Consider the following 25,346-nt stretch of genomic DNA (forward strand, 5'->3'; position numbering starts at 1 on the left):
GACTTGATCTGTGCTGTGCGCGACGTCACTGCAGCAGTGATATGGTTGTGGAGTTCGAGGCTCAGTTGGCTCTGGGGGGGGTCATGGGTGGGGGATGCCGGGGGGGTGTCCTGCGCTGGCAGTGGGCCCGTGTATTGGTTCTCAGGGGCTAGGCTAGGAAAGTGTTGAGCCTGCTGTGGTGTCTCTGGTCCTATCTGTACTGGTTGATGGGCGGGGTCGAGGGGAGGCACGGTCGGGGTCTCATGGGCCTCTGAGGCCTCGCGCATGATGGCGTCCGCCACTCCATTGGGCAGGTTGGGTCCTTTTTCCTTCCGCAGTTTAGTAGAGCGCAGGCGATAATGCGCCTGGGTAGCGGGGGCAATTCTTTTCTTGATGCCCGTGGTGCTCATTGTGTTGAATACACACACACATCCATTCTTAAAGTGCTTGTTAGTACCCATCGGGTCACGTGCTTGACCGCCCTCGCTTTCTGCCCGGTAGACATAGCTAGCCTGAGCCGATAGGCACTCAATCGAATCAACTAGTTATTAACTACGTTTGCCCACTAAAAGTGCTGACAGGCAATCAAACAAGACAAATCACTCTTATGCTCCCTCTGACCTATTTTTAATATTGAAATTGATATGATCAATTGGAAATACATATAATGCCAAATACAGAACCTACCAGTTGAGACTTTGTGCGGCGCCATAGTCGCCCCGGACATCTCCAGGAATATGTCCTAGTACCACGCGCGCTTTTCTTTTTTTTTCTTTTCTTTTTCCTTTCTTTTTTCTTTTTTTTAAACCATGAGTCTCAAAATTTGGATTTGGATGCATGTGCTGCGGCAGAAGAATGAACTCGGAGATACCTTGATTTTGAAACATACCCTCTAAATAACAATGCATTTCTTCGCATTATTTCTACACATGCTCTCACAAAATTGCCCACTCTATTTTCTTTCTCTCAATCAACTTGCATCGGCCAGCCCAACTCCCCCAATTTCCTCGCAATAATGTCCTTCCAATTGCCATCAGAAAATGACCCATTCTACAAACGCTTCTTCATGACAAACCTGCTCTTCATTCAGTTCTCCGTTGAGGTTATGCTCCCCATTGCAATTGGTATCGTTGTCATCGGAATGATTGTGATGCTGTGCGGTATAGTGCTGGGATTGATCCCGAATCCTACCAAGAACACCGACGACAACAGCAGCGGCAGCAAAGGTGGCAATAAGGAGGCCCAGGCCCATTCCAGCAATCCTACAAAAACGGTGGATGAGAAGACGCGCGTCGAGTTTGAGATGGAAGTGCTCCGGGAGATGTTACACGCACGACAGGAGATATTGGACAAGTTGAACTTGGTCAAGAGTGATTGAGATTAGAGGGGAGTAATTGTGGTGGTTGATGAGAGAGAGGAAGTCATTGAATATGGTAATAGAATGTTTTCACGAAAGTCACTTGTAACTTGTTGGATGCGAGTTCTCGAGACCCCATCGACACCATTCACCAGGCGCTCCCATTAGCAGTTCGATCCAAAGAGGAGTCGATGTAAATATCCAACATCGGGAGAACTAATATCAGAAGACCCAATATCTTTATCAGGATCAATATCGGGAGCTTTATCGGAGGACCCATTATCAATTTGGTGTGACGTTCTTAGCAATGGCAGCCCAGTCCAGACAAGTGAAAATTGTCAAGCCTCTACTCTCAATGAAAAATATCGATCCCAACTTGGGGGACGAGCCGGGACTTTCGCCTATAGCCTACGCTGGATGCAATGACCAGTATTCCGTGGTTAAGAGATTGCTCGCCACAGGAACCGTTGATCCAAACATGAAAGACTGCACAGGCCGCACGCCGCTTTACTGGACCATTAATAACGGATCAGAAACAACTGCGTCTCTATGCTTATTTCGGCCAGATGTCAATATTAATGCTGCCGGTGGATGGTAACCACAAGCTGAAAAAAGGATGGACCCCTCTCATGGCCGCTGTTGATAGAAGGTTCACAAAGCTTGTGGAGCTGCTTCTTGATATGCCTGACATCAATGCAGAGCATAAGTGCTGCTATGGGAAGACAGCGTTGCATCTTGCGGCTACCGATGGATCGGAGGATATCGTGCGACTTTTACTTGCGAAAGGGATAAAGCCTGACCCTAATGATTATTGTAATTGTACACCTCTAGTGATCGCTGCATCCCGTAGCCACCTGCCTATTGTGAAACTACTACGTGAAGCCGGAGCTTATGCGAACACTGAAACTGATACTGGTGATACTCCGATTTATGTGGCCTTCTACAGAAGACGTGACGATATAGTTCGAGTTCTGTTGGAGATGGAGAAGATGATCCCGGCTTCTCCAGGCAAAGGGATCAAAAGAAAACCTCGTTTTTCGGTGTCGGGTGTTGGGCCCCTTTCTCGATCGAGCAAATACTGGGCAGAAGCCAGTATACCATAAGTCCATGACGCAAAAGTTCGCCTTCCTCCCGTTACAATTATTTGTGTATCTTTAATGTAATTTTATAATCGAAGTATTCATACGCAGCCTTACCTGGCACTCTCCGTCCAAAGCGAGAAGACACATACTAGAATCGCGCTCCCATACAAATACAGCATGCCAAACCGCAGCCGATCTAGTCTCTATTGTAGATTCGCACGTTTATGTTACAAGAACTGTCTTTCACCCACAAGGAAGCTCACCATAGAACTGAAATGGCAAGTGGAGGCACTGGATTCCCTCTTGGATAGTTACCACGGCTACATTACTTCGTAAGCTAAATTCATACACCATATTGCTATCTCACACATTTCCTTATATCAGCAGTCATGTACACTATAGACATACTTTACTTATTCCTCCTCCCATTGAGACTGCCTAAATTGTTTATGCCATATTCTTTCTCATATCCCTTCACAATTAACGGAAGATGTGCCCAATCCCCAACGGAAAGTCCTCTACCAACTTAGAAGGGCCCACGCCCTCGGCTAAAAATCCCGACACAATCAAAGAGCAAGCTCATATGCCCAACCCGTCGCTTCAGGTGACGGCAGACCACCTATTGAAACAAATCGAAGCACCCGTACTGGCTCCCCAGAGAGGTGAGGTCCTGCTCCAGATCAAAGCGACTGGGATTTGTAGGTATGTGTTCCAACATCGCTCAAATGTGTATGTAGGTTCTTAGCTGATATTATGTTAGTTCCGATGTGCACTTCTGGAAGTCCGGCCGCATTGGCTCGCTTGTATTCGAGGATGATTGCATTCTGGGCCATGAAGCGTCTGGTGTGGTACTGAAAGTTGGCGAGGGGGTGAATGACTTGAAGACAGGTAAGCATCCGGTTATTTCCATTGGTTTTTTTCTTGATCTTCTTACAAGCTTTGATATCACAGGTGATCGTGTGGCTGTTGAGCCCGGCGTGCCGTGCGGCTTATGCTTTATGTGTGCTGACGGCCGGTACAATCTGTGTGCCGATGTCAAGTTTTCTGGAGTCTACCCTTACCACGGCACGATGCAGCGATACAAAACACACCCTGCTCACTGGGTGCATCGGTATGCAGACAACAATTCCTGTAGTCCAATATCAATCAAGTGCTAATAGTAAGCCTCACAGCCTACCAGACAATGTCAGCTACGCTGAAGGTGCATTGCTGGAGCCACTATCCGTGGTGATGAATGGCATCAGAAGTGCCGGACTCAGCCTGGGCCGCGGTGTGGCTATCTGTGGCGCCGGCCCAATAGGCTTGATCGCACTAGCAGCTGCCCGTGCCTCAGGTTCCCATCCACTGGTAATCACAGATATCGAGCCGCGCCGTCTGGCCTTCGCCAAAGAGTTTGTCCCCAGCTGCGTCACCTATCAGGTCAATACACAACTAGATGCGGAAGGAAACGGGCGCGCGATCCAGAAACTCTTTGGCTCTGACGAGTACTTTGCTCCAGAGACAGTTCTCGAGTGTACCGGTGTGGAGACGAGTGTTTGCACGGCTGCGTATGCGGTGCGTCGTGGAGGCACGGTTATGGCGATTGGTGTTGGGAGGGCGATTATGAATAACCTTCCGTTTATGCATATTTCCCTCGCAGAGGTAGGTTTTTCCCTATTCTCATTGCGACTTTTCCATATGAGAAGAAGGCAAATCCATTGACATCGCACAAATAATCTAGATCAAACTCAAGTTCATCAATCGCTATCGTGATACTTGGCCATCTTCCATTGCGTGCTTGTCAGGAGGCATTCTGGATCTCAAAAGACTGGTTTCGCACACCTTTCCGCTAGAACAGGCAAAGGACGCTTTGGAACTCGTCTCTGACACTCGAAATGGTAGTATCAAGGTGTTGGTGGTGGATGAAGTGGAGGCGACACTTTAGTTAACACTTTTGCAACCTGCAAAACTAAAATTATTACTTAGAAAACACGTAAAAAGAATATTAAAATTAATACGTATGCAGCATGTCTTCATAGTAGTTGATGCGAATAGTGATTATGAGCAATACAGGATACCGGATTCAGCGTTATGCAAAGCTGTTCTAGCGAAAGACTCAATTGCTTTTTAGCTCCATACCCACTGGGGGCCCAGGACAGGCCAATTTATCTTCATAATCACCTAAGAACAGGCCAAATCATGTAAAGTTCAACACAACGCTTAGGGCTGCCCAAGTGGGTCACGCGTGAGGTTGCCACGGGCAGCGGCAGCGCTTGCAGTTGCCATTTTGTGCTTCCACTTACCTTGACTCGGACGTCATACTTCGACTTGCCTTCAGCAGGGACGATGAAATGGCCCGCTTTTTGCCTTTGAGGAAAGTCCGGAAAGGGAGGGCATTTTGGGGTCCCTGAAAGTATGTACTGCATGACGTTGCCGTGCACATTAAGGAATCTCAGATAAATAAAGCTCTGCCTTGAACATTTAACCCTGGACTCAATTCATGTTCCACTGGACTACATTATCACACAGCTGCCGCTCACGAGGACGCCCCCAGAAACCAGCAAAAGGAATATAACAAAAAAAAGAAGCAAAATGGGATTGAAATCACCGATTCCTATGAAGGACTTGAAATTCAACGTCCCCGTGTCATACAACATACACGTGGACCGGGAGCTCCTCGAGCAAACCAAACAGAAGCTATCCCTGGCCCGATATCCAGAGGAGCAATCCGACTTTGGAGAGGATAATTGGGGACAGGGCGCTAAAGTGTCCCGGGTAAAGCAATTGACCGAGTTCTGGAGAGACCAGTACAACTGGGAAGAGGAAGAGGTGAGTTGATAATGAGAATCGCAAGGTAGTTCATTGTGTTAATGAATATATCTACTAGCGACGGCTGAATGCCGCTTTCAATCACTTCCTGGTGAAAATCGATGCCCCCGGCTACGGGCCCCTGGTGATACACTACACGCACAGCCAGTCTGCCCGCTCTAATGCCATTCCCTTGCTATTATCGCATGGCTGGCCTGGCTCCTTCGTGGAAGCTATTCGTGTTGTCCGCCCGCTCACGGAGCCCGAAAGCGCAGCCAATCCAGCATTCAACGTAGTCGCGCCCTCGATACCAGGCTTCGGCTTCTCCCCCGCTCCCACAAAGTCAGGCGTCGGCCCCAACGTCGTTTCACGCGCCTACAAGATCCTAATGACCGAAGTCTTGGGATATCCAAAATTCGTAACCCAGGGCGGTGACTTTGGCTCCTTCATCACCCGCTCCATCGCAATTCAGTACCCTCAGGTCGTGCGCGCACAGCACCTGAACATGTTCCCCGTGCCGCCGCCGACACTCTGGTCCGCTCCGCTTGCGTATCTGCGCTGGTGCTTCTCCGCGCTCACGTACTCTGATTTCGAGCACAGAGCGCTGCAGGTACGCTGGAACTTTGAACAGGATCAGAGCGGGTACTTGGAGGAGCAGAAGACGCGGCCGCAGACGCTGGGGTTTGCGCTGGGCGATTCTCCGGTTGGTTTGCTGGCGTGGTTTGTAGAGAAGTTCCATGACTGGGCGGATGTGTATGAGGCTTTGAGTGACTCGGATTTTATCACGTTGGTGATGATGCATTGGGTCCAGGGCGCGACTCCGGCCCTGCGGTTTTATCGGGAAGCTTTTGGTCGTGGGATGAACGAGGCGGGGAGGACGTTTGAGACATATGTCTCGATTCCTACTGGTGTGAGCATGTATGCAAAAGAGCAACTGCACGTAAGTCAAAAGAAGCTAAAAGAAGACCCTGTCTGATACAGATTGCTAACGATTACTCCAACAGTGTCCCCGAGACTGGGCCACCCAGGCCGCTAACATCCAGTACTGGAGAGAATATGAGAAGGGCGGACACTTTTCGTCTCTGGAAAGGCCGGAATTATTCGTGAAGGATCTCCGGGAGTTTATCTCCTCGTCTGTTGTTCTCAAGTCATATCTTCGCGAGTAGATAGACTACTAGTGCAAGAAATAAATCGAAGATGAATAACATTTATTATTGTTGCATATCCTACCCAAACCCCCATAACATCCTCAGCGCAGCAGCACGATCCGTAGTCTTCCAACCAGTCTTACGCTCAATACGAGCTAATTGTTTCAGAAGCAAAATCTTCTCAGCAGCATACTCCTCCTCATCCGGCCCCATTTCGTTTAGTGCAGATGACGTATAAGGGCGCCGCTCCGATGATATGTCTGAGCCTGCTTCCTCGGGGCCCGGAGCTGTGCGGTTACCGACAAAGACTGTACCTGCGATGTACAGGGGTTGGAGATGATTTACCCAGTTTGCGCTAGTTGGGGATTAGCAAGGGGATACAAGGGTTACTGGGAAGGTCACTCACTGCGATGAATTTGACATGGAGATACCAGCAAGCTCGCGCGCATGCCAGAGCGTGTTATCCTGTGTAGACATGTCAGGACTCTGCCGTCTGATATTCTGATACGAATCACTCACAGTATCTTCCAGGAGAGACGAAGAATTTTCTGTAGGAATCTGGAGAAGCCCCGTCTGCAAGAGCAAAATAGAACCAGTATGATAAAAAGTATTGCCGCAAACTACGCAAATCATCCCGTCAGTATGATAGTGTACCATAAACCAAAATAGGGACGACTCACTGGAAGATGCATGAGTGTAAACAATCGTAGGGAATACTTTAGAGGAAGCCGAAGAATCCCTCAGCAGTGGACAGACCTCCTGCGGACGAAGCTGGTACCACTTCTGAAGTTCATCCCATAGACTTGACACGGAAGTGGCCAATGCAGGCCGATATCCCTTGTCGGTATGTAGTAAGTTTACGATCTTGGCGAAGATCAAGATGACCAGGTTGCAATAGTCGTCCACGTTGCCTTTGGTCATCACGGATTCGATGGACATGTCATCTACCCAAAAATCGGTAGGGATGAGGGTTGTCTTCCCGCTTATGAAGGCGGCCCATACATCTATCAAACAGTTGGTTACCATGCCATCAGCAATTATGGACTCGCCTATGCCACCTACCAATTCGAGCAAATGCCCAAAAGCAAGCCTTCACAATACCCTGGCTCGAGCCATTCCACTTCTTAGCCTGGAGGAGGCTAGCGCAGCCCTAACAGAGCCAAGAGTCAGATAGCCATTATAACCAACGAGATCCAAGCAAACCTTCAAATGCCGTCGCCATTCATGAACCCCAGATGCCATCATCTCATATACACAGAGCAAAGTGCAAGTTGCCAGCAGAGACGCATCTGCTTTAGCAGGATCCTGGCGAAGAAGCAACTGGACAGTATATTGGTACAGCTCGAGTGTGATTGGCCGTTGTCGATGTTCGACATGGTCCAACTGACGCGACGCCAGAGACATTGCAGCAGCGGTAAATGCAGCGGACTTCATTACTTCGTGGGTACTCCGCATAGTGAAGTGCATATCGGAATCCGTCGTCTCGCACCAGGTACCGGTTTCTTGCATGTATGAGCAGATCAGACGCACCTTCTCCGCATTCGATACAGGCAATGAGGGTTCCGGGGGTAGGGAGATATCATTGGTTATTGCCTGACCGAGGAAGAAAGGTGGGGCGTATTTCGAGGTGTCAAGGACTATGGGGCCACTAAAGGTCCGAGGGCGTGTCGGCTCTGGCAACGAAGGAAGTGCCAGGTCCCAAGACGGCCCTGCCGGGATTTCAACTGCCTGTCTGGATAGCAGGTCATCTATGTGGGGTTCAGTATCTGCTATCCCATCAGCCTGCTGCTGAGTAGATTCGTGTGCATGGAGACCGGAATCGGATTTGCCCCAATCACTTTCCAATCCGAGATCGCCGCTCCCTGAAAAGGTCAACGCTGAGGCATCATGTGTAATAAATCCTTCGTTATTATCGTCATCGTCATCCTCTACACCCTCACGTGACCGGGACGGATCCGAATCCGACATAGAAGGAGATTGCGCATTATCAAGAGTGTTATAGCTCTGCACAATGCCCTCCGTTTCGTCAATAATCTAAGCAACCAATCAGCTTCCATCCGCATGGCTTTGAGACAGCAAGTTGAAGCGAACCGTAGGAACATCCCGAGCACGTCGCGATGAATGATTCCGCCGCTCTTCAAACGCCGTCAAGGCAGCCGTCTCCCAATGCGACAAGCAAAAATTGCGCGAAGGATGGAAAGAGACTTTCAGCCCCCATTGGCAAATGTATCCCTTCGACTCACAATTTCGACATTGTGGGCGGGCACCATCACCTGTTCAGCCACAAACCCAAAATGGCAAGTCAGCTAATTTATTCATAACATTTCCTGGACAGTGCATAGTCCATACACTTCCGGCGCCGATTGCGGCATGGCAGGCTAGCAGTACTCAAGTTAGCATGGGGTACAGGTACTCTCTACGGACAAGGCGGATACATACCAACCAGACCTGGACCGTTTTCTCTTGACAGCCATTTTCCTAATGTGTTTACCACCACTGCCCATGCACTGTGGATTCTGGGAAAGGCAAGAAGTAATAGTTTAGGAAAGAGGCAATATCCCCTGACGGTAACCCGCCAGTTAGAGGAACAGGCAACTAGGCAAGTGGTGACTAATTAGGGCCATTTTGCAAGTTCCAATTTATCCTACCGTACCCTTACTCTGTAGAGTAAGTACCATGTGGCTGTTGCATTCGCGGGGGAAAACAGGTGCTCTACATCATCCGCCGCCAGATCAGGTGATCTGCATTTGACTAACCGAATCGGTAAGTTACCGGGTTCGGCACGCTTATGAGGGCAACTGGAAGCGCCGGGGAAACACATGCTATTCACATAGTATACAGCCATAGTAACAGGGTATACATCAAAGTATCAGTGAGACCAAACCTTCCTCAATCATGATGAGACTAATCGGGTAAGTTCATGAATTGCCTGAGATTGAGGCTAATACGCTTATAATCCTTATAAAGGCTGCTCTTCAACAAGATGGAATTTACTTCAACAAACAGGAAATGCTACAGCTTCCAGTCTATCTCCTCTTTACGTCTCTTCCTGAATTCCTCGCATAGCTTCAACAATGAGCCAGTCCAAAGAAGTCATCATCATTGGCGGCGGTGTCTCGGGCCTAGGAATGGCCGTCCAACTGAGACGAAACCTAAGCCACGACAACTTCACGCTCTATGAGAAATCGGACAATATCGGTGGTACATGGTGGCATAACCGGTACCCAGCGTGTGCGTGTGATATTCCGAGTCATCTGTACTCGTATAGTTTTGCTATGAAGCATGACTGGAGTACCATGTTTCCAGGACGAGATGAACTTCATAAGTGTACGCCCCTTCTCCTATTGTTTCTTGATAAAGAAATGAGTATAACAGAAAGTATAGACTTCTTTTCCGTGGCCCAGAAATATAACATCCTACCACATTGTCGATTCAATGCCATATGCGTTAGTCTGGTCTGGGACGATGCCCGCTGTCTATGGGTGTGCACTTTCCAAAACACTATTTCCGGGGAAGTATTCAAACGAGAAGCTCCTGTCGTTGTCAGCGCAGTCGGTACTCTTGACCGGCCATACACCCCTAACATTAAAGGATCAGAGTCGTTCCAGGGCAAGATCTTCCACAGCGCGACATGGGACGATAGCTTCCAGGCTAAGGGGAAGAAAATCGCTGTCCTGGGTAATGGAGCCTCTGCTACGCAGTTTCTCCCTGAGTTGGCCAAAAACATAGGGCCGAAGGGCAAGGTGATGCAGTTCGTCCGCAGCGCGCACTGGTGGACAGAGCGGGTAAGCAAGATCTCTCAAACCATATAACAGACAACGAGGGCTAATTAGTATGAAACCAGGGCAATCAAACATACTCAGAAGCATTCAAACTCGCTTTGAAATACATCCCCCTCGCCGCCCGCCTTTACCGCATAATCCTCGCCTGGCAACTCGAATCCGTCTTCCCATCCTTCTACATGAACTCCCGCGGCGCAGCCATGCGCCAGAAAATCCGCGAAAACACATACCGCTACATCAACACCGCCGCACCCCCGAAGTACGGCGAAATCCTAAAACCAGACTACGAACCCGGTTGCAAGCGCCGCGTCAACACAGCAACTTACCTAGCCAGCCTCCACTCGCCCCAAATGCACCTAACAAAAGACTCCGTTGTCAAAATCGGCCCGAACCACATCGAAACCGCAGCCGGTCACTGCCACGCTGTCGACGCTATTATCTACGCAACGGGCTTTCAGACGCAGAAATGGCTGTCCCCGATTCAGATCAAGGGCGTGGACGGCAAGGACTTGCACAGTATCTGGGACGCTGCCGGCGGCGCAGAGACATACAAGGGCACTGTGGTCAGCGGGTTCCCGAACTTCTTCGTCCTGTACGGTCCCAACGTGGGAACGGGCCAGCACTCTGTTATCTTCCACTCGGAGTGCCAGATTAACTTCACCTGTCGCCTGCTGCGGCCTGTGCTGACCGGCAAATCAGAAGCCATCATGGTAAAGCCTGAGGCGCAGAAACGTCACCTCTCATGGGTGCATGGCAAGCTGCAGCATCTAGTATTCAATAGCGGGTGTCAGAGTTGGTGGATGGACCCCGTTACCAAGCGGAATACATTTATCTATCCGGATCCTATGTGGAAGTACTGGGTTCGGACGATCTTCCCGCGCTGGTCGGATTTTGTGCTGCGTCGGGGTGCTCGGAAGGATGGATTCTTTGGTCGGGTTTTTTCGATTATGGTTATTTCTGCTGGGGTGGTGGCTTTTGCTGTGAATTCGCCGTCGGTGGATGTTGAGAAGGTGGTGGCAAGGGTTGTTGGTTGGTCTTCGCGGGCTGTTAATTGGCATTAATAGCTTCTGTTCTGTGTATTTAGTTTTATGCCAATGCAAGCTTATGTTTTATAACTCTTGAACTTACCATTCTTTACATCCGTACACGGTAGGATATCGTAAAAAAAAAAAAGAAAAAGAAAAGAAAAGAAAAGAAAAGATGTTGAACCGTTCCGGGGCAATCGAAATTTTCAAACATTTTCTCTAATTCAGACTAAAGAATCCAGGACAGTCATCAATTCCACCAGGAAGCTGTAACCACTGTATACAGGGTTGCATAACGACTACCAGACACATTATTCTATTCATTCACAAAAGTAGCGCTCTCCCTCCTATCTATATCCAAAATGCCACCTCAAACCTTATAAACAATCTTATAAGCCGAAATCTTCCCATCCCGATACTCCTGAAATCCATCGCCAACCTTATCCAAACCAGACAATACCTTAGGGTTACTAGGCTTAACAACACCTTTATCCAACCACTCGGGGACCTTCTCAAGCAGCTCACTGCAGAGTTCGTGATCCGCTTTCGAAGCCTAGATCATGTTAGTTTCAATCCGAAGTTCAAGCTTTACCCTCCGAAAGTGTAAGGGCAAAAGGGTAGGGGAACATACAGGCCACTTAAACTCCCCATACGCATGATCCTTCAAGAAAGCCGTCCAAACCAACACATCAGTAACCTTGGTACCGTCGGCCACATTCTCCGTGTTCGCCTTCCCAGGCCGCACAGTACAAAGACCCCCGTTTCCAGCGAGTAAATTCGAAGCAGTCGCAGACGAAGTCGACTGCCCGATCGTATCAAAGACGTATTTCAAACCAGGGGCGGCTTTCTTGATTTTCTCAACGAACTGCGGATCCTTGTAGTCGAAGATGTGCTTGGCGCCGTAGGAGCGGACCAGATCGGCGTGTTTGGGACTGCATGTTGTTACTACATTCAGGCCGGTAATTGTGGCGAGTTGGATGGCGTAGAGGCCGACGCTTGCTGTTATCCATGTAAACATTGTGTTTTGATTGTAAAGGATAAGGACAGGAGACGGGACTTACAGCTACCACCCCAAACCAACACAGTAGCACCGCTTGACCTATCAATGGCAAGACAATCCTTTGAGAACAGTGCAAGCCACGCCGTTGCCGATGCCAGCGGAACAGTACTAGCATGTTCACGAGAAAGAGCGCCAGGGACCTTGAACGAGATGCGTTCGTCGGCTAGACAGTACTGGCTGTACCCGCCTAGGCCTTTGATCTCACCTACACGACATGAATAAGTACTTATTCACCCCGAAAGAGGGGCAAGGGTGCATACCTCCCCACACCAACCCCGCAATAACATCCCCCTTCACATAGCGGGTAACACCATTTCCCAGTTCAACGACTTCACCAACGAAATCGCATCCGAGGACGGCTCCGTCGCCGAATGCGTTGGAGTCGAAGGCTTGGACTGGATGGTGTTAGCACATATTACCCAGCTTTCCCAATTCCCAATGATATTCTCGGGATTTTAAGGAGAGTGCATACCATCAGTAGGATTCTGCGCAACATGCGATATCTTAACAAGTACCTGGTTCGATTCCGGGGATGGGATCCGGATGTCCTCTTTAGAAAGCTTTGGGGATTGGCCGTCGGGGACGCGGACGACGACGGCTGTGTTCGATTTGTCTCCGGGCATTTTATTGTTGTATTCTTATTATTCAATAAATCGATAAGTCGATAAGTGGAATATTGATACTAAGAAGCTAAAATGTTGTGTGTGCTACAGTCAAGATATGCAATACATATAAATACCAGAGCATAAATGACGACACCGATCACAGAGATACAGAAAGGCAAGTGGAAGCGCCGGAAAGTGGATGCACTCTCAATGCAATATTTATATTAATAATTCTCCAATTCTATGCACAAACAAATTGGAAGTGTTCAAGGTGTATTTGCCTTGGTGTACGGAGTATGGAGTACTCCGGAAACTACTTTCTTTCATAGGCCACCTTATTGTACACTCGAAACAAAAGTAGCGCCCGGGTCTTAATCACTTTGGATTGTTTCCGGAGGGGCTAAATTTGTTAGCCCTTCACCCTAATGAGATCTGTCGGACATGCTCGCATCGCCCTAAATCGCAATCTAAAAGAAGGTGGATTAGAGTTAATGGATGCTGCAAGACACAATCTAAAAATCATTCACAAGCCACATTCATTCTACCCATACCCATTGCCATTCCTCGAACAAGCAGACTATTTGATTAAGATGGCACCAGTTACCCAGGTGCCAACCCCACAAAATATCCAGCATGATAGCCACTAGCAGGCTGATTCAATGGATATTGACGACCACACCACGCCTACTCCAGGCGATTACCCCGTCGACGAGACGACTACTCAGGGAGGATTCCCTGACGATACACCATCGACACCGATTCGAGGGGGGGACCAATCAAGCCCCCAGCCTCAGGAACAAGACTTTCATTGACAGCTCGCACAGACATATTGGCGAGAGACCAAGAAACTGCACGGACGAGATAATTATTCTGATTGGCGAAAAGGCATATTGTTTGATGCTGATTATTTGGGTGCCTGAGACATCCTACTCCAACCGGACACTGTACCGAAGGCAACTTCCCTTCAACAGATCCGATTTGAAACTTCCAAACAGCTACTGCATAAACGGATATTGAACTGTTTGACGTCAGATATCGCCGATCAGGTCCAAATGGACCATACACAGCAACCGTCCGACATTCTGTCCCGATTGGACACGATATATGGCATATCACCTGCCGAAAAACGCCTTCTTTTGGTGAAGACGCTTCTAAATCTGAAGCCCCAGGGCAATTATATCACAATGATGCGGCAATGGCAGAGAATCTCTACTGAATTAGAGCAACAGGACTATCCGATTTCGGAAGTTTGCCATGACATTGGTATAATCCTATTGGGTGAACATCAGCGCTCATTCATGCGCACCCAACTAGACCACTTCCTCATTCAATCAAAGAGGAATCAATCACATGAGATTGATATGGCCGCGATAATCGACCAATTGGAGAGTCGTACACCATCTGCACCCGGCCATTACAAACCCCTGTCATACACAATTTATTGACAGGAACCTTGGGGCCACACACCCCAAATAGATAATCAACCATCCAAGGGGGGGGGGGACAAGAAGAGTCAGCCAATCACAGGCACTTCATTGGACCCTTCTCCACCCCAGAAACCGTCCAACAAGCAATCAAAGTCATCATGACTGTGTCCTCATTGCAAATGAGGATATCACAAAGTTGAACAATGCTGGGTACTAGACCCAGAGCTCCGCCCACCAAAGGAGAATCCTCCATCAAATGGCACATCATCTAGTGATGGTAATCAACCAAAGCCTATCACAGGCATAACTGGTGCTGCCAATTTAGTCCATCCAGTGAGATGATCAGACAACTGGATATTGGACACAGGAACCACATGGACTATCCACAATGATAAGTCTGCATTTAACAGTTATATGCCATTGACTATGGCATCACCTGTTGAATTACCTGATGGCAGTACTCATCGCGTTGAAGGAGACAGGACTATCAAACTGCCAATTGGAGAGCACATGGTGGAATTGAAGAATGCCCAACATGTTCCTACTTTGCATGCTCATCTATTATCCTTTAACCAGCTTGAGGATCAAGGCTTTCATATCAAATTGACTGATGAAAAGCCTTACCGATTTCAAATCATCACTCCAGATAAATCAGCATCTTTTCTGATTTCTCGAACAACAGACAAAGGCATGTTTAATCATCGTGAGAAGGAGACAGGAGCGATAAATGTGGTTAATGATGCAAATGATCGACCAGAGAATAAATCACGTAATTTGACGCCAAATTGGCCACCACCAGCATCTATTGAGATGTGGCATCATCGCCTATCTCATATGAATCAACATTATTTGCAATACCTCCACCGAGTTGGACGAATTAATATTCAAGGGAAGAAACTCCTCCCTATCTGTGATTTTTGTTGACGAGCGAAGACCACCCGACATATGGGTACTGATCCTACCTCTAGGACCACGTGCCCTGGCTGACGATTACACATCGACATCTTTGGAGGCGGGCAAGCCTTGGGCCTGCCATCAGGCGATGACGTTCCACCTGCAAATGGCAAATACAAATGACCGACAACGCGACGTGGATGAGATGGGCTTCTCCTTTGGAGAATCATACGAATCCCAATCATCACATCCATACCCATATGGATTTCCTTCGACGTCTCAGATATGAAACGGCCTACCCGCGCGGAGATGGCGAGTTCTTCAAGAATCCGCGTGAATGGGCAGGCATAAAGATGGAACCATCAGCTCCATATTCACCCTGGCAAAATGGTGTCAGTGAACGAGGAATTCAAATTATCTTGGAGAGAACTAGGGCAGTTTTATATGCCTCTGGCTTACCTCATTGATTTTGGCTAGAAGCCTTGATGGATACCACCCAAAAGGCCAACTATCTGCTCACTTCAACACCATTCTTCAATGACTCTACCCCGGACGGCAATATCTTGGACGAGAATATCAAGAAATCACCATTTTACTTACCCGCTGAAGCGTGGGAGAACTGTCTGGTGAATATCTCCTTTTATTGCCCATTCAGGGCGAAGATATGGTATCACTGTCATGGTACTGAAAAACCATCTGACAAGATGGACACGCGCGGAGCGTACAGTCTACTTTTGACCAACCTATCAAGTACAAATCAGTTAGTATGGAGTGTTGACAAGGACTCAATAATTCATGTTACAAACGGACGAGTAGATGAAGGGGATATCTCACTTACTGATCCAACATTCACTCTCCAACCTACCTCACTCACTTCCTCGACCAATGGGAAGATTCCTCCCATCCAACCTTATTCAGACGACAACCCATCTGATGATGCCATGATACACCCTGCAAAAGGCTTTGTAGCCTATGTTGCCGGCGTCACTTCTTGTGATATTCCAAGAGCTATGAGATGCGCTTTGGAGCGAAAGGATAAGAATAGATGGCTCAAGGCCATGCAGCATGAATTCTCTAAACTGCAGAACAAAGAGATATTCGAGCTAGTATGAATTAGTGACGTTCCAAAAGGAAAGCGAAAATTTCCGGGCAAATGGGTATACAACAGCAAGGAGGACTACCCACCTGGTGATGAATGGTCTTATAAGGCCCGGTGGGTAATGCTTGGCAACCTGATCGAGAAGGATGATATGCAGTATAACTACTGCAAATATGCCCCAGTGGTATCCACAGCAGTTACCCGACTACTTTTTGCTTTAGCCGCTGCATTTGGATGGAAATCGCGAAAACTCAAATGTCGCTGTAGCATTTTTGAATGGCGATTTGATAGATGAAATATATATGCGACAACCGTACGCGACAACCGTACGGGTTTGAGCAAGGCGAAGGATTAATATGGCGATTGAAGAAATTGATATATGGCCTGGTTCCGGCCGCACGTATTTGGTATGACACTCTTACCGTCGCACTTCATCGTCTAGGCTTCCGTACATGCTCGTATGATTCAGGCCTATTCATCCACCAAGAACGTCGACACCTATATCTCACCACCCACGTCGACGACTTTCAACTCGTTGCTGAACGCGATGAAGATATTGAATGGATGAAGGACGCTCTAGCCAGAGAGTGGGAAATCAAAGATGCTAGCGATATGACGTACTACCTTGGTATGGAAGTAGAATTCGTCAATGGACACATCGACTTACTCCAGCGCGAGTTTATCAAGGATCTTGTCCAATCATTCGGGCTTGACAATGCCAATCCTCAGACAACACCTCTCAACTGAGGGAACGAAGCGTTCAAAGCATATCGACGTACGATACCATCACATACGGGACCTACAATCATTGGCTCTTGTTAGCGTTGAGGGAATACGCTCCCAGGATAATCCAGCTGATGGACTTACCAAGATCCAAAGCACACTCAAGCATGGGCATTTCCTTCACCTCGTCAATATGGACCGCAATCATCTACATCCTACTTCGGATGGGAAAGCGATGCCTTTATGTACCGTTAATTTTCCTGGCGTGCTAATTCAGCGAGCCAATGATCAGCGACTAGTTTGTCTGCTATTTGGTTTTTTGTTCATCTGCTTGATTTTGTATGCGATTCTTTGTGTATTTAGAGCTTTCGATCCGGACATCTGCTCGTTCGAGGAGGGAGGGGTACCCATCGGGTTACGTGTCTGACCGCCCTCGCTTTCTGCCCGGTAGTTAGATAGTTAGCTTAGCCGATAGGCCACCAACCAATCAACCATTCACCACACACCAAAAGGGTACTAACACAACAACGGTAGTATCATCTGACCGTACTCGTTGGTTACGAGATTCTTTCCGTTGCACAATATGTTCGGCCCTCTCTTTTATCTGTTGCCAGTACAGAGTACGCACTAGGCTTGAAGACCAGGTCTTGTTCGGTGTCTTTTGTCAAGATCCGATTATTGAGGGTCACCTAAGCACCTTCCACTCGACGAGATTAGTCTACAGATTTAGAAGAGGAAGATAATATTAAAAAAGCAAACCTGGATGAGTGCACTAGAACTAGACCGATCCGTCCTGGGTTGTTCCGTTCTCCGTCCTTCCTTTCTGGGCCCTAGCCGGGCCCTAGCCGGGCCCTACTCAGATAAACAATCCAGGAAATGTGTTGTCTGTTTTGTAATAGCGGGGGGGGGGGGGGGGATCTCGCCATCCATGCCGTTAAGGGACTGGTAGCGAGGGTTTTTAAAAGGTACTAGTTTCGGCCCCACACTTTTCCTGCCAACGCTGTTCTCAGATCTACTCGCTCAGCAGGGGGAGATTACAGCACATGATTACACAAATACTCCGTAAAATAGTAACTATGAAATGACCTGCTATTTATCTTGGAACAAAAAGCATCTTCGTCGCAGGCCGGGATGACGGACACCTTGTCATCATTCCGCTCATTGTCACAGTTGCAAACCCCTCGCCAGGGGGGCAGCCATGCGAACTCATGCTAGACGTATGCAATGCGCACGCATACGCCATCCCGCATATGAATCCTTGCTAGACCACGATACAAACCCCCCCCCCCCGGCGCTAACTTTGACCAATCATATGTGCCTGGTGGAGCATTAACAGGAGTTGAGACTGGTATTTGGACTTGTAGTTATCCTTGTTCTTAACTGGAAGCATTCATTTATCCTTGCTTATATTTCTTGTCGCTATTTCGGAGATTTCGCAGCGGACGTCGAAAATGGATCCATTGAGCATCACGGCCTCGGTGCTGGCTGTTGTTACTGCTGCCGTTCAGTCTACCAAGTCGCTGTATGATACCGTCAAACGCTTCAAAGAGCGCGACAAAACTTTACACAGACTCCAAAATGAGCTTGAGGATCTCGCCAATATTTTGGAGTCGTTGGCACAGGTGACTGATTCTGAGATGTCAATGTTGGCGCTTCTTCAAAATCCTATCAACCGGTGCAGCCAAGTATGCCGCGATTTTGAACAGTCGATGAGGGGTTTCAGTGGAAAATCAATGACAGGGTTTCGAGATTGGGCAAAGATGGAATTTATGAGAGGCAGTATCAATGAATTCATAGACACTATCGCGGGGTATAAATCAACCATCTCAGTTGGTCTGGGAACTATTACTATGTTGGTTACAATTCCTTGTCTGCTACGCGCTTTTTTGCTGACTTGTTTCCATAAGACACGCCTCCAAAGTCTCCCACCAAGTTCTTCAGGAGTACAATGAGATGATCCAGGACACGGCATATAATCTTGAAGTTCACTTACAGCGGATTGATGAGAAAATGGCGCGGTTTACCATTGAAGAAACAAAAACCCCAGATATAGACATAGATCTGAAGGACGAGAGAGAAGTGACCCAACAATGCCTTCGTATATGTGAAGATGCGAAGTCTTATATCGAATCCTTGACCAATCGAGAATCATCCGTACTGCCAAACACGCCCAAAAACGCTACTGCTGAAGATGGTGATACGGGAACTTGCTTTGAAGCGCAGCTGCTGACACGTCAAGCTCTGGAAGAAAATCAAAATGGCTTTGCGGAGACCATCCACCTCCTTCAGAAGCGCCTACAGTCCTTGATCCTGAACAAGGATAGAAACAACGAGGAGAGGTTGGGGTTACAGGAAGATATCCATATTTCGAAACAGTGCCTTGAGGTGTGCAAGATGGCCAGCGAAGTGTCCCATCAGAAGATATACAGAATTGGGGAGGTGGTTGCCGAAGATGACAGTGATACAGTGATCAAGTGGTGGTGACTACTTTGGCGGATCTATTTGATATCAAGAAAGCTATGTCCAAGGGAAATGCAGCACAGTTGGTCGGCTCAATGACGGAAGGAGCTCTTCGGCATCTGGCCGACAAGCGTTATAACAATCGTTTTGGAGTTCCAGTCAGCGACTCTTACCCTGTTGAAGCCGGCATCAGCAGCTCGCCTTCAGTCTCTGAGACTCAAAGGAGTAGGTCTGCTTTTCCACCTCAAACTGGTGATTACGAGCAGTCCCCTGGACCGAAAACAAGACGTACTAGGGCATTTCCCAATGAGATGAGAAAACGGGGAATGGGTGGCGCAGCCGATGGAGGATGCTATCAATGAGCAAACAGGATTTGAGCCTTCTTGTGCAAAAGCATTATTTTATTGTCTATTCAAAGTCAATGAGTAGGCGTTTAATGGTGCCCTGGATTGAATTATCTGATTGCAAGTCCATGTGATAACTGACGAACCTCTTTTGTATTGGCTGGATAGAAGGAAAATACGGCAATCTTCCAAATCCAACTGATAATAAGAAAAATGTTTCTATGAAAAGGTCACCTTTCAGATTAGAAAAGAAATGCAGAACTCTTAAAATGATCAGTATACGATGACCCAGTTTAGCAGGGCGCCCAAAATGGCCATCGGTAAATCTGCGCTTCATCACCTCGCGCTGCTGTTGATGACCCACATGGATTCAAGAGCCTCTTTGGCTTTTAATTAGTAGCCTGTATATGCGCGTTGCCTAAAGAAGTGAATCACAAGACATAACTACAGGGCATGAGCAGGTCGTATGCGCCGGTTTATAAAGTGAAGAAGAAAAAATATATATATATATATATATATATATATATATAGAAGGCTTTCAGATAGAAAACTCCCTCAGAATCATCACGGGAATGTTACAATTTTGTCGAAATTATCTGCTTTTCTGATAAGGGTTGCAGCAACCGTTTCTGATAGCCCCTTCATGAACTGGTCAATGCATTCAGCCTTCTCCCTCTCCTGATCCTCGAGGGTCAACGCAGTCGGTGTATTATGTGATTTAGGCTTGTATTGAGATGTTAACATCCATATAGACCACTTCCGAATAACGGCAACTGCTTCCTCGGAAGAACATTGAAACTATTCGATGTGTGGCTTCAGACAGCCATGGCAATAGATCCTGATATTGCGATACTTCAGTTCTGCATGACATAGAGCCTCCACTCGAAGATTCGGGGGGAATGGAATACAGGGCCTTGGGTTCTGTTACAGTCAAAAGCCCATTTTACGATGCTTTTCTAAGGAACGAGTGTAAACAATTTTGAAAAACCCTCCGTTCCCTTCAGCCTCATATCAGACGCTTCTAGAGTAACTAATCCGTACTTTCTGGGACTCAGGTGAAGTTCGGGAATAAAGAGATTACTGCAGGATTTATCCCAGAGAACTGATTCTCGATGAGCAGCTCTCCGTGACCTGGAGCAGGTATTTCCTGACATTGGCGAACAGCAAAATTCCCATTGCTATCCACATAGAGGGTGGTATTTTGGTTTTCGAATGCCATTGTAAACGCGTAAAGGGAAGGTTCAACCAGGTTTAGGCAGTTGACAGCAAAATGGAGGAGATACAATAGGAAAACCAAGACCAGAACAGTATTCACATTATTCTAAGAGTACTTGTATGCACTTGCCCACAGGTGTCACTCGTACCGGGGCTGCAAAAACTATCACCCCATCGGATCAGCGGTCACGACTCCGGTGGGTGTGGCTTCGGTCCGTTAACTCCACACGTTCCGCCGGGATTGCCTCCAGGAAAGAGTCCATTTACATACAAATTTTTTTAATCATTCTGAAGTTGGCACATACGACCATAGGGTGTGGAGAACAGGGCTTCCCGTCCGCTCAGCCGTACTTAAGCCACACGCCGGCCGGTTAGTAGTTGGGTGGGTGACCACCAGCGAATCCCGGCTGTTGTATGTTTTTTTTTTTTGCCTCGCTCGCGTAGCGAGTGAGGCTGTATTTCTACTCTGTTTATGACAATGACCTAGAGCACTAGTTGGGTGAGGGTGAGTGAGTGTTGGGGTGAGCAGAGCTATGCAAAACCAAACAGTGCATTTAAAAAACTATTTGGCATGCCACAATCGGATGCAGATTGGCGCCTGGTTATTGAAGCACTGTTGAGCCTTGCCAGAACTGCTCATATAGACCGTGATCTTACCGCTTCCTACTGAATTTTCGAACACATTCATTATTTGACTGGGAAATGGGGCTTGTATAAGGAGAAAGACATGGATTCAGTTGATATAATGACTTCTTCGGCTTCATTGATGGATAATATCGTACTTTGTGCTGAAACCGAGGAAAAATCGTCGTCCGTTCAAGCCGGCCAGAAATCATATGAGGAGGCAAAAATTTCTAGGGAACGTGTCTCTGCGATTTGTATGGAACTGGAAGGAGCCGACAGTGTTCGATACTTGATGTCTAAAATGGCACTCGCCAATTCTTATCAAAAGGTTCAAAATTTCCGGATGGCGGAGAAAAGTTTTGAAGAGGCTTTTGCGGGATTTGAAAAGACTGTGGGAGAGTACGCTACGAAGACATTGAAAGCTTGCCAGGCCCTTGGCCTGCTCCATTTTGCCAAGAGGGATATGGAAAAGGCCAAGGAATATTGCGAGAAGGCTTTCCAAGGATTTCAGAAGCGACATGGGACCTCCAACCGCCTCACTGCCAGGGCAGCGTACGAACTCGGCACTGTCTACTATCAAAGTTTCAGGTTCACCCAGGCAAAAACGGCATTTCAAACGGCATACGAAGGATACATGCAAGACTTCAAAGAGCCAAAAAAGTTTCACAAAGCTATCACGTCGGCAACGGTTGATCTAGCCGAGTGTTGTGCAGTCCTTGGAGGTCCGACGAACGAGGGACAAGCGGAGAGCTACTACCAGCAGGCATTGAACGACATTCAAACATACGGTATTCAAATATACGGTAATTTCCAGGCTGAGGACGATCTCTTCCGTGTGAAGCTCAAGCTAGGTGACCTGTACAGACAGAGGCAGCAGTTCAAGCGCGCAAATCCCTTGATTACAGATGCTTATAAGCACTTCAGTCGTGACCCACAAAAAAGGGATCATCCTTATTGTGTGGAGAGGTGGGAGGCGACGCTACGGCTCGGAGAGCTGAAATTGGATCTGGGCAATTTGCGACCCGAGGAATACAAGAAAGACCCTGTACACTTGATTCGGGATGCTAAAACAAATTTGGAAGAGGTCGCTGGGAATAAATCCCCGCTCACCCTTCAGGCAGCTATCCTCCTGGGTAAAATCTGCTTGGAGGAAAATTGTATAGGTGGATGTGATGGAGAAAAAGAGCTCGAATGTGCTTTGGGCCACTGTGAGAAGGCGTTACCACCTGGATCCCCTATGACAATCAAGGCAATGGACTGTCTTGTAAACCACTGGGTAAAGCATAAGAATAAAAAGCATGAAATCGATAACATGACACAACGCAAATGGAGAGCTCTGAATGACGGATACGGAGTTGATACCACCATTGCCATTATGAAGATGACGGATCCCAAACGCGAGAATCATGCCATATGGAACACCAAGCTTCCCGAAGACAATAGCGATGGCGGGACTGGTGGCAGCGGCAGCGGCAGGGACATCTCAAAGAAATATCAAGCAGCTTCATTTTCTGATGACAAGAATGATCTGGATAAAGAACAGAAAAAATCCAAAAAGAGATACATTGACCCACAACAGTATACTATTGGCAATTCAAAGACGGCTCGTGATGGACAGCTTTTTCATCAGTGCAGTCCATGGTGTCAAGACTGCCCAGAAACTCAGCAGCGCCAGAAACTTCAGTACCAGGAAGACGAAAAGCGTCAGGAAGCTCAACGCCAGGAAGCTCAATGCCAGGAACAGCAGCGCCAGGAACAGCAGCGCCAGGAACAACAGCGGCACCTGGAGCAGCAGATCCCAGAACTTCGGCATCTTCGAGAACGTCAGCAGCGTCAGGAACAACAGGAGTTTCAACAACTTCAGCGGCTTCAGGAAACCCTGCAGCACCGGGAATATCAGCAGCTTCAGGAAATCTGGCAGCAACGGGGATACCAGGAGCTTTGGAAGCTTCAGCAGTGCCAGGGATATCAGCAGCGTCAGGAACTTCAGCAGCGTCAAGAATGTCAGAGATGTCTGGAACTTCAGTATGTTCAGGAGGCTCTGCAGCGCCAAGAACTTCAGCAGCATCAGGAACTTCAGCGGCGCCTAGAACTTCTAAAGCGTCAAGAGCTTGAGCAGCTTTGGACGCATCTGCAGCATTATCGCGTCGACCCCCTGGGGCAACTCATTGGGGATACTATTGCATTACCATTTCACATTATTGGGGGGGTTGCTAACATCTTGTTTCCTCATAATTGGTGAGCGAGGCATGTGGCATTTACAGTCTGGTGGTTAGTTATAATCTAAGAACGATGACGAGGGTAAAAAATACAGAGTTGTCGACACTTCTTCTATATAAAATCTGCCTATTCAATTGACCGTCGAAATAAAATAGCTAAGTCATAGGTGTTGGATGCAGTATGCTTAGAATTCGATGTTCATTTCTACCTTCGACAGAATACCAGATTTTAAATTCCTGTCTTCGCGTTTTAAATGACAAAGCCTTCTATGTCCATATGTGATTAGATACTCCTTAGAGTGTAAAAATGTTTTGGCTATAGTAGTCGGGTGAGAGCTCCATACCTGCTGTCTTTCAGTCCTATCTTATCCGCGGGGATACGGCCAGGAAGATATGCCTGCATACGCGAAAAGTCGGGTGTCCTAATTGGTCAGAGTCGATGCAATTCCGGTGATACTAACTGAAATATATCCACCTCATAGTGCAATGAGGGGGGTTGAAAGTAATTCGTTGGGCGTGACTCAGTCGCAGCCAAGTACAAGTCCTGATATCATTCCAGACAGGTACAATCCATTGTAATGTCCGGTCTGCCTCTCAGATATGCGCGTACCTCATAAAAAAAATGAAAGAGATTGAGGCTAAGGTTGGCCTTTCAACTAAGCAAGAAGTAGCTGCACAGTAGCCGCAACGCTCGCCAAAGTCATCTCAGCAGCAAAAATTAAAATCCGAGTCCTTAAGTCAGGCTTATATGTAGGTACACGCCAATATATAATGTCACTAGTCAATATAAGTTCCTTTTGCAATCCATTGACTCTAGTGTCGGCTACGATGGATCTTTTTATTTCTCTGGGAAAGATATTCCAATGCACATTTTTTGCTAATTAAAGTTATTAGAAGAGGCTGCATTGTGTGATGTTGGGTGTGGAAAACAGGGCTTCCCGTCCGCTATATATGAGCCCTTTGGCGGCAGTGTAACGCCGGAGTGTAGGACTTAGGCATTTATATGATCAAACAACCGTTTCGGCTACGAATCATTATTGGATCGCTATCGTAAATATAACTTATGCACAAAGAGGGTTTTATGTAGAGTAATGAACGAATCGCTTGATTCTCTATCTATGAGCATAATAGTCTATTTATACCTGCACGTCTCGATAGTGTGCCAATAGCGAGCCCTCATCCAGAACTGTTGACACTTTGGTACCGATGTATGCCTTATTCTCCCAGGCTACCATGCTCGCGCGGTTACATGCAGTCTGTGATGCATAATGAGCTGTAAACTGAAGTACCATGACAGCTTTTACCAACAGGATCATACCAAGATAGATGATCCACCAATCACAGCTATTCGACCGTAGGCGGGAAGCGGGTTCGGCAACAGCTCCGCCGCTAGTCTGTGGATCATGCCCTACCCCAAACAGGTCAAAGTAATCAAACATGCTATACAACTACCAAGCATCCATGCTGTGACAGTCAGCATGTTATGACAGCATGGTCCCGAGTGTATACATGTTCA

At 47.6% G+C, this 25,346-nt stretch overlaps 11 protein-coding genes across 11 annotated transcripts; 9 read left to right on the forward strand and 2 right to left on the reverse strand.

The window, feature by feature from the left end:
* Positions 1-794: 794 nt before the first annotated feature.
* Positions 795-1,580, forward strand: ASPGLDRAFT_52961 (uncharacterized protein). The gene has a single exon (XM_022547870.1). It carries the CDS (start codon positions 995-997, stop codon positions 1,355-1,357), a length of 363 nt encoding a protein of 120 aa, XP_022395763.1. The 5' UTR covers positions 795-994; the 3' UTR covers positions 1,358-1,580.
* A 385-nt stretch (positions 1,581-1,965) lies between these two features.
* ASPGLDRAFT_30099 (ankyrin repeat domain-containing protein) lies at positions 1,966-2,439 on the forward strand (the record flags this gene model as incomplete). The annotated part of the gene is made up of 1 exon (XM_022543912.1): positions 1,966-2,439. One exon carries the CDS (start codon positions 1,966-1,968, stop codon positions 2,437-2,439), a length of 474 nt encoding a protein of 157 aa, XP_022395764.1.
* A 562-nt stretch (positions 2,440-3,001) lies between these two features.
* ASPGLDRAFT_137563 (NAD(P)-dependent alcohol dehydrogenase) lies at positions 3,002-4,342 on the forward strand (the record flags this gene model as incomplete). Its single annotated transcript, XM_022541539.1, has 5 exons — positions 3,002-3,120; positions 3,179-3,306; positions 3,370-3,529; positions 3,591-4,059; positions 4,139-4,342. The coding sequence occupies 5 exons, from the start codon at positions 3,002-3,004 to the stop codon at positions 4,340-4,342; spliced, it is 1,080 nt and encodes a 359-aa protein (XP_022395765.1).
* A 647-nt stretch (positions 4,343-4,989) lies between these two features.
* ASPGLDRAFT_70320 (epoxide hydrolase family protein) lies at positions 4,990-6,371 on the forward strand (the record flags this gene model as incomplete). Its single annotated transcript, XM_022549467.1, has 3 exons — positions 4,990-5,226; positions 5,285-6,145; positions 6,210-6,371. The coding sequence occupies 3 exons, from the start codon at positions 4,990-4,992 to the stop codon at positions 6,369-6,371; spliced, it is 1,260 nt and encodes a 419-aa protein (XP_022395766.1).
* Positions 6,372-6,421: 50 nt separating this feature from the next.
* Positions 6,422-8,626, reverse strand: ASPGLDRAFT_159583 (uncharacterized protein). The gene is made up of 7 exons (XM_022542440.1): positions 8,445-8,626; positions 7,557-8,387; positions 7,416-7,503; positions 7,034-7,357; positions 6,873-6,973; positions 6,760-6,818; positions 6,422-6,708 (listed from the first exon to the last, which is right to left on the reverse strand). The coding sequence occupies exons 2-7, from the start codon at positions 8,319-8,321 to the stop codon at positions 6,432-6,434; spliced, it is 1,614 nt and encodes a 537-aa protein (XP_022395767.1). The 5' UTR covers positions 8,322-8,387; positions 8,445-8,626; the 3' UTR covers positions 6,422-6,431.
* Positions 8,627-9,427: 801 nt separating this feature from the next.
* ASPGLDRAFT_70322 (flavin-containing monooxygenase) lies at positions 9,428-11,196 on the forward strand (the record flags this gene model as incomplete). The annotated part of the gene is made up of 3 exons (XM_022549468.1): positions 9,428-9,680; positions 9,738-10,138; positions 10,198-11,196. 3 exons carry the CDS (start codon positions 9,428-9,430, stop codon positions 11,194-11,196), a joined length of 1,653 nt encoding a protein of 550 aa, XP_022395768.1.
* Positions 11,197-11,396: 200 nt separating this feature from the next.
* ASPGLDRAFT_86059 (zinc-binding alcohol dehydrogenase family protein) lies at positions 11,397-12,843 on the reverse strand (the record flags this gene model as incomplete). The annotated part of the gene is made up of 5 exons (XM_022550361.1): positions 11,397-11,713; positions 11,792-12,159; positions 12,222-12,425; positions 12,481-12,615; positions 12,693-12,843. 5 exons carry the CDS (start codon positions 12,841-12,843, stop codon positions 11,531-11,533), a joined length of 1,041 nt encoding a protein of 346 aa, XP_022395769.1. The 3' UTR covers positions 11,397-11,530.
* Positions 12,844-13,739: 896 nt separating this feature from the next.
* On the forward strand, positions 13,740-14,324 carry ASPGLDRAFT_52962 (uncharacterized protein). Its single transcript, XM_022547871.1, has 2 exons — positions 13,740-14,096; positions 14,293-14,324. The coding sequence occupies exons 1-2, from the start codon at positions 13,878-13,880 to the stop codon at positions 14,299-14,301; spliced, it is 228 nt and encodes a 75-aa protein (XP_022395770.1). The 5' UTR covers positions 13,740-13,877; the 3' UTR covers positions 14,302-14,324.
* A 1,020-nt stretch (positions 14,325-15,344) lies between these two features.
* Positions 15,345-16,297, forward strand: ASPGLDRAFT_52967 (uncharacterized protein; the record flags this gene model as incomplete). The annotated part of the gene is given in 4 exon segments (XM_022547872.1): positions 15,345-15,528; positions 15,593-15,595; positions 15,612-15,889; positions 15,985-16,297. A coding segment is annotated over 1 exon segment (253 nt), but the record flags the coding sequence as incomplete, so codon positions are not given.
* Positions 16,298-18,419: 2,122 nt separating this feature from the next.
* On the forward strand, positions 18,420-19,790 carry ASPGLDRAFT_70324 (uncharacterized protein; the record flags this gene model as incomplete). Its single annotated transcript, XM_022549469.1, has 3 exons — positions 18,420-18,820; positions 18,876-19,434; positions 19,482-19,790. 3 exons carry the CDS (start codon positions 18,420-18,422, stop codon positions 19,788-19,790), a joined length of 1,269 nt encoding a protein of 422 aa, XP_022395772.1.
* A 1,942-nt stretch (positions 19,791-21,732) lies between these two features.
* ASPGLDRAFT_40207 (tetratricopeptide repeat protein) lies at positions 21,733-23,853 on the forward strand (the record flags this gene model as incomplete). Its single annotated transcript, XM_022545190.1, has 1 exon — positions 21,733-23,853. The coding sequence occupies one exon, from the start codon at positions 21,733-21,735 to the stop codon at positions 23,851-23,853; it is 2,121 nt and encodes a 706-aa protein (XP_022395773.1).
* Between the last annotated feature and the right edge of the window lie 1,493 nt (positions 23,854-25,346).

This window comes from Aspergillus glaucus (genome assembly GCF_001890805.1).
Source record: "Aspergillus glaucus CBS 516.65 unplaced genomic scaffold ASPGLscaffold_35, whole genome shotgun sequence".
Classification (NCBI taxonomy): Eukaryota; Fungi; Ascomycota; class Eurotiomycetes; order Eurotiales; family Aspergillaceae; genus Aspergillus; species Aspergillus glaucus.

Coding starts and splice junctions, on each gene's coding strand:
- ASPGLDRAFT_52961 (XM_022547870.1), top strand. CDS start 995: ATGTCCTTCCAATTGCCATCAGAAAATGACCCATTCTACAAACGCTTC.
- ASPGLDRAFT_52962 (XM_022547871.1), top strand. CDS start 13,878: ATGGACCATACACAGCAACCGTCCGACATTCTGTCCCGATTGGACACG.
- ASPGLDRAFT_159583 (XM_022542440.1), bottom strand. CDS start 8,321: ATGTCGGATTCGGATCCGTCCCGGTCACGTGAGGGTGTAGAGGATGAC. Junction 7,504..7,556: donor AATGGCGACGGCATTTGAAG/GTTTGCTTGGAT, acceptor TGGCTCTGTTAG/GGCTGCGCTAGCCTCCTCCA. Junction 6,819..6,872: donor CGTCTCTCCTGGAAGATACT/GTGAGTGATTCG, acceptor ATGTCTACACAG/GATAACACGCTCTGGCATGC.